This window comes from Brachypodium distachyon, chromosome 3 (genome assembly GCF_000005505.3).
Source record: "Brachypodium distachyon strain Bd21 chromosome 3, Brachypodium_distachyon_v3.0, whole genome shotgun sequence".
Taxonomy (NCBI): Eukaryota; Viridiplantae; Streptophyta; class Magnoliopsida; order Poales; family Poaceae; genus Brachypodium; species Brachypodium distachyon.
In genome coordinates this window covers 31,780,267-31,795,816 of record NC_016133.3, presented here as the reverse complement: position 1 = coordinate 31,795,816, position 15,550 = coordinate 31,780,267, and the positions used below count along the sequence as shown (strand labels likewise).

Below are 15,550 nucleotides of genomic sequence, written 5' to 3'. Positions count from 1 at the left end.
GTCTGTTGGCACGCCTCTTGGTAAGCCTTACGATAACGTTGTCTTTGTCATAGCAGGCGCGGGCCTGCCCCTCCATCGGCCGGAGCGCGTCGAAATAGTCATTGCAGTCCTTGCATGTGCGAACGAGCACGTTGTATAGGACGCACCACTTGTGCGGCTCCATCTCAGGCAGCCGGTGCTTTCCGTGGTGGAGCGGGCCGATGGATACCACCTGCGGATAATAGGCATGCTCGTTGCCGTCACCGAGGTACTCGGGCACACGATACACGGACTGGCGCGCCCATGGGCACGCACGCTCCTCCGCACGCGCCTGCACCAGCTTCTCGCGGATGGTGATCACCCACTTTGGGTCAAGCGGCTTCAGGCTGTGCGCCGGGACCTCGACGGGTGCCTGTTCCTGGAGTTTCAACAATGCAAAAGTGTTACTCTGATGGAGTTTCAACAATGTATCTCTGATACGCATGCAGTAGTCACAAGTGCAAAGCATGCAGGTGAGATTTAGCACTGCACACCCAGTCTTCTCCATCAGAGACCGCCTCTCCCGTCATAAATGTTCTGAAACTGTGGAACATCATTTGTGCTTCAGTAACACACAATTATAGCAGATCGAGAGTAAAGGCCACATGAGTGCCAGCTAGAATTATGCTGTGCGTGCTGCTCGCTGGTAACTATAGTCCAACAGTTAGCCGTTTCTTACAGTTACAGCAGCAGCAACAACAACAACAAAAAGCGAGGCGTTTTCAGTTCAGGCTTTGAAGTGGTGAGATATACTACGAGGTGTCACTCTGCAGCACCTTCAATGTCATTAGTTTCAGTTCAGAATTTGAAGTACTCCTATGGCCTTTACAGTTGGTGGTGAACGTGCTGAAGAGTAGTTTTCGTTGAGCAGTTGCTTTGTTTATTTCCTATGCATAATCTCTGAGACGCAGTGGTCACAAGTACTACAAAGCATGCAGCTGAGATTTAGCACTGCACATACATTCTTCCCCTGTTCCCCATCAGAGACTGTGTCTCCTGTGTCATAATGTTCTGAAACATCATGTGTGCTTCACTAACACAACTACTCCTTATATCAGATCGAGAGTCAGGGGATATCCTCCTTTTTGAAAAGAAAAAAAGACAGATATACGAGGTGTCACTCTGCAGCACCTTCACTGTCATCAGTTCCAGTTCAGGCTTTGAAGTAGTATTCTTTATCGAGGCAAATGTCACCCATGATGTCACTCCTGCTCCAGCTCTGCTTGTTCGTCAGCCGCTTGTTTTCCCTGGTAGAACCAGAAAAAACAAATGCACAATATAATTAATGGATGACTAATTTCTCAGCCATCCTTAAGTTGACGCACAGTATATGCCACAGCATCAACGCAGCACAATGCTGCTTTATTACGGAAGCACATGAGCAAGTCTTATAATGTTCTCAGCACCAAGCAAACACAGACAGTTTCAGCAAGTTGAATATGTCTCAACAAAGAACAAAAACAAAGCAGTTCAATCACATTCCACGGGAAACGAACGAAGCAACCGCGATTCAGGAAAACCTCTCCCGGAATTCAGGTCCACTGCAAAACTCCACCAGGTTCTTCGCTGCCTTACTGCAGCTGCTCACGGAACACCCGGAGAACGTCGGCGAAGGTGACGATGCCGGCGAGACGGCAATCGTCATCCTCGTCGAGAACCCAGAGGTAGCTCACGCGGTGAGCGAGCGCCTGGACCATGACGGCCACCAGCGAGCTCGCGGGGCTGCACACTACGGGCTCCTCGGTCGACCGGCGCCCGAAGCTCCCCGACGACGGGCGCCTAAGGTGCGCCCTGCCGGTGTCCTCGTCAGAGGAAGACGAGGATGAGAAGGAGAACGAAGTCATCGTCTCGTCCTCCATCAGCTCAAGCATGGCGTCCAGGCCCTTGGCCTTGAGCCCGGCCTTGATGGACCGCAGGATGTGCTCCGGCGGTGAGCCGAAGTAGTCGATGTACGCCATGAGGTCCGCCGCCGAGAGCGTGGCAATGGCGGCTGCCGCCGTCTCGTCACAGGCGGCGAGGTGCGCGGTGGAAATCTCGCCGACGAGGTGGCCGTCGGCGCTGACCACGGCGACGGCCGTCTCGGCGGCGATGGAGGCGCGGATGAGGGGCACGGCGGAGAGGGCCGCCTCGTCGGGGCGCACCGAGAGGTAGTCGGCGCTGACGAGGCCGAGGGAGGAGACGGAGCGGGCGGCGACATGGTAGAAGAGGGAGATGGAGTTGAGGAAGTAGCGGACCAGGTCCTCCTGCGTCAGCCAGCAGAAGTCGCCGGCAACGCCGGCGGCCACGCCGCCGAGCTGCTTCTTGCGGCCGCCGCCAGAGCGGAGCGGGACGGCGAGCACCTGCGCGCCGTTCAGAACCGCATCAAGCGCCTCCAGAACACTGCAGAAAAAATGTCACATATGTGTCAGCGAAATCGAACAAAAAATACTCATGTCGGTAAATAAAGAAAGAACAAGATTCAGATTCAAACATCTCTAACGGAGAAAAAAGCTGGCCCAAGACCATTCCACACAAAGATCCTAAAAAAAGATCCTGCTATTGTTCCAAGATTCGACCAAAAGGCGCGATTTCTGAACCACATGTACCAACAACAAAAAAATCTCCCTGCAAAGAAGTCTCGCAAGGAGACATGGGTGGATGTCGCAATCTGCTCCAGTACGACGCGGATCGGCGCCACAAGATTGCTCCCGGTGAGTCGGCCGATTTGACCCGAAGAAGACGCGGCCTTTTTGTCCTAACGAGATGCGAGCCAGGAGCCACTCGTTCGAATCGCCTCGCATATCCCAATTCGAAACCAAATTCTCCACGCAATTTCGATTGGAATCATCAGATCATACATGACCTTATCTTCCTCCTGAAACAAACTTACTTTTTTACTACTGTACAATTAATACAAGCGTGAAAACATTTTTTTTATAAGTTATCGGTTTGGGATCTTGACTGGAATCGCGTTTTTTTGTAACTCGCCGAGTTCCCCACCGAACAAGGCTCCAATCTTGGACAGGTCACGGCGCGTCGTTTCCTCAAGAGACTACGTAATACTGGAGCAGCAATAATAAAGCGGGGAGGGGGTCGGAATTACCTGGAGCGGGGATCTACGCGGCGCACCTCGCCTTCGCCGTCCTTGGGCAGGAGGGCGGAGACGGGCTTGGCGAGCGCGGCGGCGGGGCGGGCGAGGGCGTCGGGGGAGGCGCAGAGGAGGCAGAGCACGTCGGCGAGGCCAGCGCGTCCCACGACGGCGCCCCGCGGGCCGGTGACGGCGGCGCAGACGGCGGCGGCGGCACGGGGGCCCTTCCGGACGGCGGCGGCGAGGTCTCCGGCGGCCGCGGAGAGCGGGAGCGACCTCCTCACGGCCGGCTTGCCGATGCAGAGGTCCGACACGTCATTGGCCAGGAGGCTCACTGCCATGCACTCGCGGGCGAACCCTGGACAGGTTCCGATGCCGAAACCCTGGAACGGGGAAAAGGGGAATTCGCGACGAGCGAGAGAGAGAGAGACCAGGAGGAGGCTGTTTTCCTGGGAAGAGTTCGAGAGGGGGACGAGGAGAGGGGATCTGTTTTCTAGCTACGGCTGGAGACACGGGAGGGCGTATATATAGACTCTGGCGAAAGCGGGACGCGTCGTTACGCGGATTAGGGCCGACATGACTCCATGACGTGTGGGACCAGGATTCATACGGGCCCATGAGGAAATGAGATGGGTGATAAGTGCGAGTTGTTGTGTGACTGTGCCCGTGGTTTATACGGTGGTTCTGAACTCTGAAGCATGGATCGGCTTCGGTTTGGAATCAAGTTTGAGCCGAGAACTTGCCAGCCGGCCGGGCGAGGGATACTACTAGGAGTACTATGAAATGAAACGGTCCCTGTTCTTCACCTTATTGCGCAGAATTTAAAAAAATACAGTACTCCGTATGAAAGTTATTGGCCTATTTTACACCAACTACACAGGGTACGTCATGTACCAATGTACATCACGATACATCACGACTTCTGGTCTACTGTGCCTTTAACCTACCTTTAAACCCTCCTGTTCCATTCAGGAGGATACAACGAGGGGTTTAAAAATGCATATGTTCCGTACTTCTTTTCAAAGACCAGGTCAAAGGCGCAACATGTTCTCGCAAACAAAAATGTTTCTCGAAAATACCGTCATTTTTACCATAATTAAAGGGTTTTCATGTAAAACCAAAATTATTAAGCGCGGTCTGGGTTTGATCCTGGCTTGTTTTTCTATATGTATGTTTGATTAGACCCGACCGAGATTCCACGGAGGAGCGACCCCCCGTTTCAAATCCAATAGGACGAAAAAATATTATCCCCACTTGTGGGTCTTCCCAAATCCGTGCCAGTGCAACAGAAAAAATGTGATCCTTATATCGTGATCTCGAGGCGATGGCTATGGCAGTGGCGTAATGGGCTGAAAGGGACGCCAACAGCAATGGTGTGTCAATGACGGCATCTCCGGCGGCCCTACCCCGTGGCCCTCCCCTCCTACTTCTCAAAGACAAACTTTATGACCATAAATTTCATCTTGTCCCCTCACTCCCATGTCCATCTCCAAGCATGGGCAGAGGCAGAAAAAAAATATAGCATGCGTCAAAAAGGGAAAATACAATTATTAGGGAGGGCAAAAACCAAAACAAATAACCAACCTGTAGTACACAGAAGTAGGGACCTAGGGGTAACCCCCACCCCACACCCCCGGCCACTATCTCCAGGTATATCACCTCATGTGTCCCCTCCCCCTCCGCCATTGCCTCCAGGTATATCACGTCACGTCTCCCATCACAGGCGGCACCTCTAGAAGATCGCCACCCAACATATGTCGTCGTTTATCTAGACTTGTTATCAATGGAGCCGACCCATCCTACTACCTTCCATCTGGATCCAGCAGCAATGAACTCCTCAATGATGACTCAAAATTGGCAGCTAATCTTTAGGTTTAAATTAAATTTGATGTTGAGTTTACCTACGGACGAGTCTTCGTGTAGCAAATTTCAACACTAATAAAACCAACTCATTCGCCTTGACATGAACACGATAGCATAAGAAAAAAAAAAGGAAATGGTTCAACAAAGTGATTGCTTTTTGCTCTGTATATCTCTTAACATCTCTGGCTACCATGCATACATCTAGCTACAGCCACACATGCATTATTTTGTCATCAGAACCTTACTCCTGATATTACCACTTGAAGCAGGTCCACTACAATAACACGAATTATATGATTATATTAGTGATGCCTCCAAGTTTGGTAGTCCCTATTGTATAGTTGTATTACCAGAATTTGACACCCTGGCATGATTCAAAGCAACGGATCATCATCGCAAAACAAATCAGCAGCAGCAGATAATTCATTTCTGGACACAGGAAAAACTGCAGCTGGTTGTACTATGGTTTTGGAATCTTGGTCAACTATGTCGGGCAGCCGTCAGAGCAACAGAGCGTCGACGAGACCAGAACGGAGCTTTTTGACTATACTAACATGCGCCTCACGTGCTACAGCAGCCGATCCGATCGGTCCTTGTTTTTTTTATGGTGCCGATCGGTCCTTGTTGCCCGGCCCGTGTTCCTAATTACTGACATGTGCTTGTTTTCCAGCTTGACAGTGAGTCATCGGCACACTAGCTTACCCTTTTAATCTTTCGGATCACCTTTTAATCATTCCTGCGGTGTGCGTAATTCCTTCTGTCGCAAGTCTGTTCTGGTCCAAGCATGATGGCGATCCCCGGCCATGTCCATGTTTGGTTGTCTGGTGTGTGTGCGTGTGTATTCTTTTCCCACTACAAGATAAGCACCTGCAACAGTGTTAGCGAGCACTACTACAGTACATAGGACATACCATCAGTTGCCGTACTAAATTAGACGTACTCCAAAATCGACGAGTACTAGCAAGGTAATGGTTCTCTTCTTGTTCTTGCTTTTTATACCCGTTAGTTTTTTAACCTCTCTGATCCTCCCCTTTTCTCCATCCCCAATTGTGACTGTCAGCTAGCGCAGATGTTTTATTTTCTCATTTTGTAGTCGACAGCCATGCATAAAGGCCGCTTCCATCGACGTTTGCATAGGTGGTTGTACCAGAAACCTATTTCCAAATTCCAACTAGTACAGGCAGAGAGAGTTAGACCGGGGATCGATACGATTACAATCTAATAAACTCGTTCTGTATACGGACAAAAATAGTGACGCGAGAGCTGAGGAGCAGATGAAAGTGAAAGGAAAAACGCAGATTCTCACAAAACCCCCAACGTTGGAATTATTGATATTTTCCGTTGAAGTACCAATGCAAATTTTCCTTCAATTTTCCTGATTCTTTAGCCAACTTTTTGTTGTCAAAGCTGCTTTTGCCGGACAAGATATACAAATGATGGATAACAAAAGATACGACACCTATACGTTGAGAGACAATACTTAAACCTGAAGAATAATCGAAAGCAGCTGAAGATGCCATTTTCCCTTTTAAGAGATAGAGGTGCTTTTCTTTCCTACGAGTTGTGCTCCTTCTGCTCTTAAGTTGAATCAATTCATGCAGCAGCGCGTAGACGCATTCTGAAAGAGTTTCTGCCGTCAGTTCGCTCGATTCGACCGTGCATGATCCAGAGTGGAGCACATTGGCAACGGTACTATCACGTGAACAATTTTCGCGATTCTTTATTCAGGCATAGCCGGCGGCACGGCTGCGGTCTCCCGAACAGCAGGACGCGCTTCAGAAAAAAAGGGTTTTAAACGGCAAACGTCTACGTTACAGATAGAAAAGTATTTCCCGTCAATGCAGGTTCGATGCATTGCAGCCGTTGATTAGAGTGTCGTACAATAATCGGACCCAAAAAGGGTCGTACGTCAAGTACATTCGTTCCCGTCTTGGCCAGTCAGTCCGGCTTGAGCTGTCAAGCCAAGCCGTACCCAGGCGATCAGCTCGATGGAGCCGGGGCCAGAGGCGGCTGCTGCTGCTGGTGCGGGGGGCGGGCCGCGTGGGACGACGTGGATAAAGGGGACCACCACGTGGCTGCCTCCAGCTCTCACTGTGCGCGTGGGCCTGGTCAGGCCTTCCCGTGCCACGGTCTTTGGTCCACAATGGTCTGGATCCTCTGCGGCCACACGGATCTGCCAGCGAACGTGTAGCCGCTAAGTACCTTTTGTTTTGACACGTAAGTACTTTCCTGCCGTGAGTTCCAGAGCTTTCGAGAGGCCTCTGTAAAGTTTGTTTGCAGCTCTGGCGTTTCCAAGCACATCCACCATTCCGGTTTTCTTTTCTTGCGGCAACATTAATTCATGCCGTATTTCGGTATTTGAAATTGCGAACTACTCCGTATATATTTCGAGATGACATGCATGAATGCCTCTGCTTCTAATTTCGCAAAAGGCCGAGGCAGCAGTCCACCATGAGTAGTAGGTAGGTTGCATCGACAGTCGACATGCATGCATAATTGCACATACTCGATCGTGTTTTAGTATTATTTCCTTCTTCTCGTCGAGGGTCACCGTAAACAATAACGACCTTTTGCGTGATCACATTCCAACGCAAGACAATGTACAGCTCCTCGGTGAGGGAAAGGCCACTTAAATAGGGAGGAATTAACGAGTACGTACACAACAATCTCTTTTCGTTCATGGTTTAATTATGCATGTCCCATGAGCTGAGAGGTGAGACTCGATCATGTTCCAATCCACATCCACATGATCTTTTGCCAGCTAAGCTAGGCCAGCGATCGAGCAGCAGCTACTAACTCCTAATCAATCGGATAGCTAGCCAGCGTTGTCGTCTGTCGATCGCATGATTAATCTTGTTGAGCGGTGCACGTACGACAAGAATCATTTTATAGCTAGCGACTGATGTGGAGCATGTTTGGTCATCTGCAGGAGGAATTCGAAACGACCGAGAGGCGGCCGACACGGCCACGTACGGTACGGTATACAGGCATGCATCGAAGCCCCGGCCCAGCCAGTCCCCGCTCCGCCAGTGATATGGATTTTGTATAAATTCTTATTCAAATTCAGTCACTTGTTTCAGGACGGAGACAGTAGATTTCAGGAAGTGTTTGGTTTCAGCGCCGTACGTGCATTAAACGCACGGTCGGTTCAGTTCAGCCGTCTCGCTGTCTGTCTACTCTTGAAAGGGCCGTCGCGCCCGCGCTGGTCCAGCCTTCAGGTACGTGCATGTACCAGTCGGGGTACTGTGCTAGTACGTACCAGCTTCTATTCTGCGCACTCAACGGACATAAAGATTTCGGCCTGCCTTCCCCTCAAAAAAGATTTCGGCCTTCCCACCCGTGAGGCGTCAGCTGGATATTTCCAGAAATTCAAAAGGCGTACTCAGTCTCCGGGGATTTTGCAAAAATAGTCATACAGAACTTTCAGATAAACTACGGAGCAGTATAAAGATGTCGACCGAACCGGACGGCTGGTGTTTCCTAGAGTCATTTTCGCTACACGTACGGGCGGTGATTTCTTTAACTTTGTACTACTACGGTCCTACGTACGGAGTACTAGCGTAATTGCGTGAAATTTGCTGACCCAGACTGGGTTTGGAACACGGCACTTGCTTAGACTGAGTCCTACTGCCAGTACGTATAAAGTGTTGTTGTCGTTCGTCACCGCGTGGTTCACGAGAAAACACTCGTTCGTTAATTAATTCCGGCTGGGATCATTTCCCCCCTCCCCCATATCGGCCTCTTCTTTAGATTTTACCCCGTTTCCCACTACTGTTTCTACGGCGAATGAATCTCAAACTTGTCTATCTAGTCTCAACGTTTCCCCACGTTAACTTGATGATTTCTCCATCAAATCGATTATAGTCTATTCTTTGGAGTCCTTGGATCAGTGCTTCTTCATTTTTGTCTTTGTTTGGTGTCGGTGTCATCAGTGATACTACATCTGTCTTCTTTCTTTTAGGGGATGTATCCAGCGAAAACAATCTTGATGGATGAAAAGTCCGTGAAGACCATCATAAAATATTTCAAAAATTCTCAAGCTTTTTGCATAAGTTAGAGAAGTATGTTTTGTCTATGCGTAAAATTTTAAATTCAAATTCAATTTCATTTAGCGGTAGTAAAAAAAAATCAAATCAGCATTAATAGTGGTTGTTCACCGTTTGACGCTATTTACTTGTATATTTATCTTTGTCGGGATGCTAATGAGAAGTCGTCTATTTTTAGTTAGAGATAAGTCGACGTGAGGCGGTTCGGTCGTCAGAGTTGTAGCGTGGTTGCTGACAGCTGTTTGATGTATGTTCTTTTTTCTTTTTTTTGTTATGTAAATTTTTTTTCTCCCTTAGTGAAAGCAGCCTGCTCTTCGTAAAAACAGCCAATGTGATTCACCATTGGATCTTAATCCAACAACATCACGTAGGAGAGGAGGGAATGGAGATGACAGTCAGATCTTAATCCAACGGCTCTGATGCGTCAATTGAGATTTAAGTTTTTTTCTTAAAAATCAGCGACTGGTAATTCAACGGCTCTGATGCGTCAATTGAGATTTAAGTTTTTTTCTTAAAAATCAGCGACTGGGAATCCAACGGCTCTGATGCGTCAATTGAGATTTAAGTTTTTTCCTTAAATCAGCGACTGGGATATAGTCATACCCTACATTTTTTTAATCCTTTCAAACGTATTTGATTTCTAACTTAAAATTTTGCATCTTTATAGAACATCAAATCCTAACATATGGTGTGTGTTTTTAAGAACTACTCCCTCTGATTCTAAATTCTTGACACAAATTTATTCAAATATGAATGTATCTATTCTTAAAAAGCGTCTAGATAAATGTAATAGTTCGACAACAATTTAGGATCAGAGGGAGTATTTGAAAATTCTTAACATCGTTTTAACGAATTTTGCATAGTTTGCACCGTAAGTGTAGATTTCAACCGACATTTTCTCTTGTTTTTTCACTGCCGTTAAATATTGAAATTGTTTTCTTGAACTTAAATTTTTACATACACACATATTTATACGTATAAAACATTGGTTCACTATCAACACATGAAGTTTTCACCGGGTACAAGTCCAGTTCTTTTTTAGGCGTACGGGGCTAAGTACCGGCCGGATACGTTGTAACAGTAGCATGCCAATGAGTACTCGTTTGGCGGCATGGGTTAATTGTCTCGACCGGCTCACGTGGTGGTCTCCCCCCTGTCATCCAGGCCTCGCCTCCCAGGTCCAGCACTGCATCTGCCTGCCTGTTCACGTGCCTCGTACGTGGGCGACGATAAACTAACGTAGATAGGCCCGGGCCACGTACGAGAAATGCAAGCGCCTATCAGATACGTGGACTCCGGAGCGCACGGCACGTACGTATCAGTTGCATGCATGCAATTGCGCTGCAGCATACAGACCCATCAAGTTTTAAGCGGCGAGATCGAGATCGATCAGCGCGTGAGCTCGCAGGTGATCATCTTTTGGTTCCTTGCTGCGTCTGTGTGCCCGTGGAAGAAGACGATAAGAGATGAGACGGAGGGTCTCTGGATGATAGCTAGCTCGCGCATGGATGCTCCTTGTCCTTTATACGGAGCTGAGCTCGGTAGCCGACGAAGAGAGGCGCAGAGAAAGACTAGTCGTGCATGGTTGTGTGCAGCATGGAGCAGCTAGCTGTGGTAGTCGTACGTGGTCCTCGTGGGCAGGCGTGCATTGATCCCATCGGCTGGGTAACATGGGATTTAGTACGTCTGTCTCGGCATCACGCTATGGCGTACGGGCGGATTATCTCTATATTTAAACCAGCTAGCTAGCTTGTTTACCACTTTACTAGGGTACACTATATAGTCAAACTAGATTGACAGCGAAGCATTGTGCAGTCCAGCTACTTACGTTACGTACGTCTGGCAGCTGTGATCGATCGAGTTTGTTGTACGACGAGGTCAGAGTACTCGACCGAGCGTGTCGTACACGCACGCTGCTGCTTTATTTCAGGTGTGTCCGTTTCTAAATGGTCTGAATTTTAAGCAAAATGTTTTAAATTTAAGTTGACAATCAAGCCATTAAATTAAGATTAAAATTCGAAGGTCATCCTTATTTTTCCCTCTTTTCACGTGACATCGTCAGATTAATATCTGACGGCTTAATCTCTAACTAACAGATGACTTCAAAACTGCAAAACTGTATTTTATATTTTATTTTCGGCCTGCACGCACTCTGCAAAAGCTAATTTTGTCGAAGAAAATTTTGCAGCAGTGTTCAATTTCGGAATATATATTCACTGGTACTGCAATTCGGACATGCACGCATCGGGGGACTTTCTGGTTTAATTAGCCACCACCAGAGTGACACGTCTTGCTTGCTTCTCCCACCCATTTCTGATCGATGACATCCTTTTATTACTCCGTAATTTATTTTTTCCTTATCTCGGGCTGCTTCGTCCCCGTCTGGCCGTAATCCTAACCTGAGAAAAATAATGATTAAATGTCACGAAAATAACCGGTGGGATTCAGTTGACCGGATTCTAATTCATTCTCCGTTTTACAGTAGTCAGTTTATTTGCTTATGTAAAACATTTTACTGTAATTCACAAGACCGACAAACATACACCTATTTCAACTGCCACATTCCTTCCACACAGAGTCTTTTAGCTAGCAAAGCAAAGGAAGGAGCCGTTTAGCAGCAAGTCGAATTTGTTGAACAGCAGAAGAAGGCCACAACATACCAACAAATAAAAAGCTCAAAAGCCCATCTCTAGTTGTGCTTTCCTAGTTCCCGACTGCTCTGCTCCTGTAAAAAGAAAAGACTGTTTTTTTTTTGAGTGGAAAAAAAAAGACTGCTCTGCTACTCTTCCGTCGCCGAGCAACGAAAGTCCAAGCCTGTATTTTGCGGCCTATCCGTCCCAAGTTGCGTGTGGGGCGAAGTGGCGGGCAACGTATCAGGCTGGCTTCCTATATTGGGCCGCTGCTCCCCTGCTTCTCAAAAAAAAAGTGCCCCCCTCCATGGGAAACCACACTTCTTTCCTTTTTTTATTTTAAAAAAACACATTCTTTTTTTAGTTTAGCCTCCAGGCGCATCCATTCACATCGTGCGCTATGTTCAGGCACACCATAAAAACCAATAAGAATACAATGCGACCTTCTGTACATTTTTTTTGTGGAAGGACCTTATGTACATGCATGCACATGGTTGGTCATGAGATATTTACTTGTCAGTTGTACAAACTTGTATACTCCTTTCGTCCAACAAAAAATGTCTCAACTTTGATCAAATTTAAACGCATTTATACACTAAGTCATGTCTAGATACATTCAAAATTTGACAAATTTGAGACATATTTTGTTGAACGGAGAAAGTACGTTTATTTCTAACTAGGTTTTTACGGCACGTAATCGGCATCTCCCCGTAAATATGATAATTTTAAAAAAAATGTTCTTGAAGTCCCATGCTACCCTGGTGATCCATTAGTATTACCAGTGCATCAACAGCACAGAGCACACTACTCTGCTGTATTTACTGCAACATTTGCTGAAACTTCAAAAGCTTCAGGCGGGTCCAGCTAAAGCACCACACGGTCCACACGCGGCGCGTGCCAGCTCAGGGCCTCAGGCTCACCCCAAAATTCGAAATTCCACCGAAACCGCAAGATGGCCCCGCTCTTCCAACGGTCGGACGAATCTGGCCGTCCAATCGCACCCGGCTCGCGAATCTCACCGTCGGAATTCGAACCCCGTCCGAGGGGTAGAACCGTCCAGAACGCCAGAGCCTCCTTCCTCCTAGCTTTATATTTCCGCCGCCCCCCAAATCCCACCGACCGAATCCCCCAACGCCGGCCGCATTCGAAAAAGCTTCCTCGTCCAAAAACCCCAAACCCGGCCCATCTGCTCTTGGCGAGAGAGGTTGCGGCTCGGACGAGATGGCGGCGAGCAACATCGGGATGATGGACGGCGCCTACTTCGTAGGGCGCAACGAGATCCTCGCCTGGATCAACACCACGCTGCAGCTCGGCATCGCCAAGGTCGAGGAGGTACGTCACGGGCTTTCCCTTTCCTTGCGGCGCCGATCCATTGGGGTTTCTCCTCTGCCTCTGCGGGGGGTCCTGGTTTTTCTGGATCTGAGTGTTAGTTTCGGTTCGTCTGCGTTTTCGTGGTTGCTGAGATGGCGCGGTTGGGGTTCTTCTTCGTGTGCAGGCGGCGTCGGGCGCGGTGGCGTGCCAGCTGATGGATGCAGCGCACCCAGGGGCGGTGCCCATGCACAAGGTCAACTTCGACGCCAAGAACGAGTACGACATGATTCAGAATTACAAGGTCCTGCAGGATGTGTTCAACAAACTCAAGATCACCAAGGTGCGCTCGGTTCCCACCCACTCTCTCCTACTCCCCCCGCTGCACCGGTGAAATTGTGTCTTGTCTTTGTGTATCATGGCGGTGCCCAATTAGTCCTTGGAAGAAGCTGATTTAGATTTTGTGGTCTGCACGCAGTAGCATGTAATTTCTGAATGAAATGATTCTAGATCCAGTGTTATATCTGCTACATGGAGTAGGCGCAAGGTTTGAAACACTTTTGGTTACACAAGCTGTGGTGGATTTCTATAACTGTCTGGTTTTGGAACTTAGAATCAGCTGGGAAATTATCTGGATTGTGGAAATGAAAGCTTGAGCAATAGACTTCATTGGCTGGGCAAAGTGCACATTGAAATTATTACTAGTTCCTATGTTTTTTTTTTCGAATAGGAGGGTTAACCCCCGGCCTCAATTAGTTCCGAAGTATGGAGAAAGAAGTTTCCCTTGTGCATTAGATGTAGTAATCTAAAGGAAACGTGAACAGCCTTAAGTAAATGGTATTTGTTGTTATCTGGAAATTGCCTTTTGTCATCAGAATGTGTGAAAACTGAAATTCAATCTGTTTTGAACTTGGCAGGACATGAGAGGTCTAGATTATAGAATGAATGTCAGCCTTATTGAGCATATTTGTGTTTAGTTTATTAGTTGTTGTTGTTAAGGGACTAATAGTGCAAATGAACACTATCTTATTGTCATTGTTGCAGCACATCGAAGTCAATAAGCTCATCAAAGGAAGACCCCTAGACAACCTGGAGTTCATGCAATGGATGAAAAGATACTGTGATTCTGTTAATGGAGGATCCATGAGCAGGTAGTCAGTCAATTGTACTAGCATCTATAGCCAAGTTAATTGCGAACATTGCTCAATTGCTTTTACCAATTGTGCTGTGCTCGTCATTGCTTTCGATATCTGCTTAAAATCCTCTGAATACTGATGTTACTTGTTCTGTTATGAATGGATGCACAAGCTATAACGCCTCTGAGAGAAGAGAAAGCAGCAAAGGTGGAAAGGAGACCAACAGAAGGACGTCAGTGACTTCTCAAGCTCCTGCCAAGTCTGCACCCGCCACCCACAAAGGTCAGACGTCCCACGGCGCTAAAAGGGCCAATGTGCATGCAGGGAATGCCCCACAGCGCAATGCAAAGCCAGCACTTTCTAACTCTGCAGGGCCAGTTTATGATGCACAGGTGAGAACAACTTCGTATGAATGCTCAGGACATACACAACTTTCTTTCAGCTTGCAGAATTATGAACTAATTGTATTGTGACAATGTTTCTTTACAGATGACTGAACTGAAGCTCCTTGTCGATAGTGCTGAGAAAGAAAGAGATTTCTATTTCTCCAAGCTCCGGGATGTTGAGATCTTGTGCCAAAGTCCTGAAGTTGAGCACTTGCCAGTAAGTAACTGAAAAGCCTGACCATTCGCCTCTTTTTATGTGTGATTCAGGGCAATGTAGACGATGAAATATTTATGCTTTGTGCAGATCGTCAAGGCTATCCAGAAGATACTTTACGCATCAGAGGACGACCCCTCGACTGTGGCAGAAGCTCATGCGGAAATGTTGGCACAGCAGAACCAGCAGCAGCAGCAGCCGATGCTGAGCCCCATCCTGGAGGCATCCGAGGTCCCAAGCTCCACTTCCAGGGAGGCGTCCGAGGAGATCTCGAGGCAGGAGGCGGCGCACAAGAGGAAGAGCGTCTCAGACCTGGAGGAGTTTGAGATGGGGTCGAGCTCCAGGCTGAGGCTCTCAGACGTCTCAGACGTGCAGCTGTGCGGATCCCCATTGATGAGCTTCACCTGAAACTCCTGGCTGAGGCTATCAGACGTCTAGGAGTGCAGCTCTGCAGATCCTCATCGATGGGCTTCACCTGAAAGGAGGAACGATTGGGTTTTTGGATGTTGCAAGGTGGTCATTGCTGGTTATGACTTGTGGGTTTTTTTGGATGTGGGATTGCTACTTGTGTTGGCTTGGAACGTTGCTTTTGTGGTTTCATCTGTTGTATGGTGGGGTAATCTGCGTGCTCTTGTGCAACTGGATGTGGTGGTGCCTTTGACTCTGATATGTCACAACATTTGTGGCCTTGTGCAACATATTATTATGGAAGTGATCTATGATTCTTCTGCAAGATTGTGCTCTTTCTTGGTTTTTTTGAACATTCACACAACAGTGTGCGGTATCATTTTTTTTGTCAGTTTGTGTGTCTTTTCTTTACTGTTTGTGGCGTGTATCAAATGTTGTCAATTTTCTCTATGAATGAGAATTTTCTCTATGTCG

The 15,550-nt window shown here is 47.7% G+C and overlaps 2 protein-coding genes across 2 annotated transcripts; one reads left to right on the top strand and one right to left on the bottom strand.

The window, feature by feature from the left end:
• Nucleotides 1–1,349: 1,349 nt before the first annotated feature.
• Nucleotides 1,350–3,605, bottom strand: LOC100837190 (CBS domain-containing protein CBSX5). Its single transcript, XM_003574086.4, has 2 exons — nt 3,101–3,605; nt 1,350–2,397 (listed from the first exon to the last, which is right to left on the bottom strand). Exons 1-2 carry the CDS (start codon nt 3,424–3,426, stop codon nt 1,590–1,592), a joined length of 1,134 nt encoding a protein of 377 aa, XP_003574134.1. The 5' UTR covers nt 3,427–3,605; the 3' UTR covers nt 1,350–1,589.
• Nucleotides 3,606–12,733: 9,128 nt separating this feature from the next.
• Nucleotides 12,734–15,401, top strand: LOC100836883 (microtubule-associated protein RP/EB family member 1C). The gene is made up of 6 exons (XM_003574085.3): nt 12,734–12,956; nt 13,120–13,275; nt 13,977–14,083; nt 14,241–14,460; nt 14,558–14,671; nt 14,759–15,401. The coding sequence occupies exons 1-6, from the start codon at nt 12,846–12,848 to the stop codon at nt 15,074–15,076; spliced, it is 1,026 nt and encodes a 341-aa protein (XP_003574133.1). The 5' UTR covers nt 12,734–12,845; the 3' UTR covers nt 15,077–15,401.
• The last annotated feature ends 149 nt before the right edge of the window (nt 15,402–15,550 follow it).

Excerpts from the sequence above, each read along its gene's own strand:
- LOC100837190 (XM_003574086.4), bottom strand. The coding sequence starts at position 3,426 with ATGGCAGTGAGCCTCCTGGCCAATGACGTGTCGGACCTCTGCATCGGC. Across the intron at positions 2,398-3,100 it reads CGCGTAGATCCCCGCTCCAG|TGTTCTGGAGGCGCTTGATG; the intron begins GTAATTCCGACC and ends TTTTTTCTGCAG.
- LOC100836883 (XM_003574085.3), top strand. The coding sequence starts at position 12,846 with ATGGCGGCGAGCAACATCGGGATGATGGACGGCGCCTACTTCGTAGGG. Across the intron at positions 14,461-14,557 it reads GGCCAGTTTATGATGCACAG|ATGACTGAACTGAAGCTCCT; the intron begins GTGAGAACAACT and ends GTTTCTTTACAG. Across the intron at positions 14,672-14,758 it reads CTGAAGTTGAGCACTTGCCA|ATCGTCAAGGCTATCCAGAA; the intron begins GTAAGTAACTGA and ends TGCTTTGTGCAG.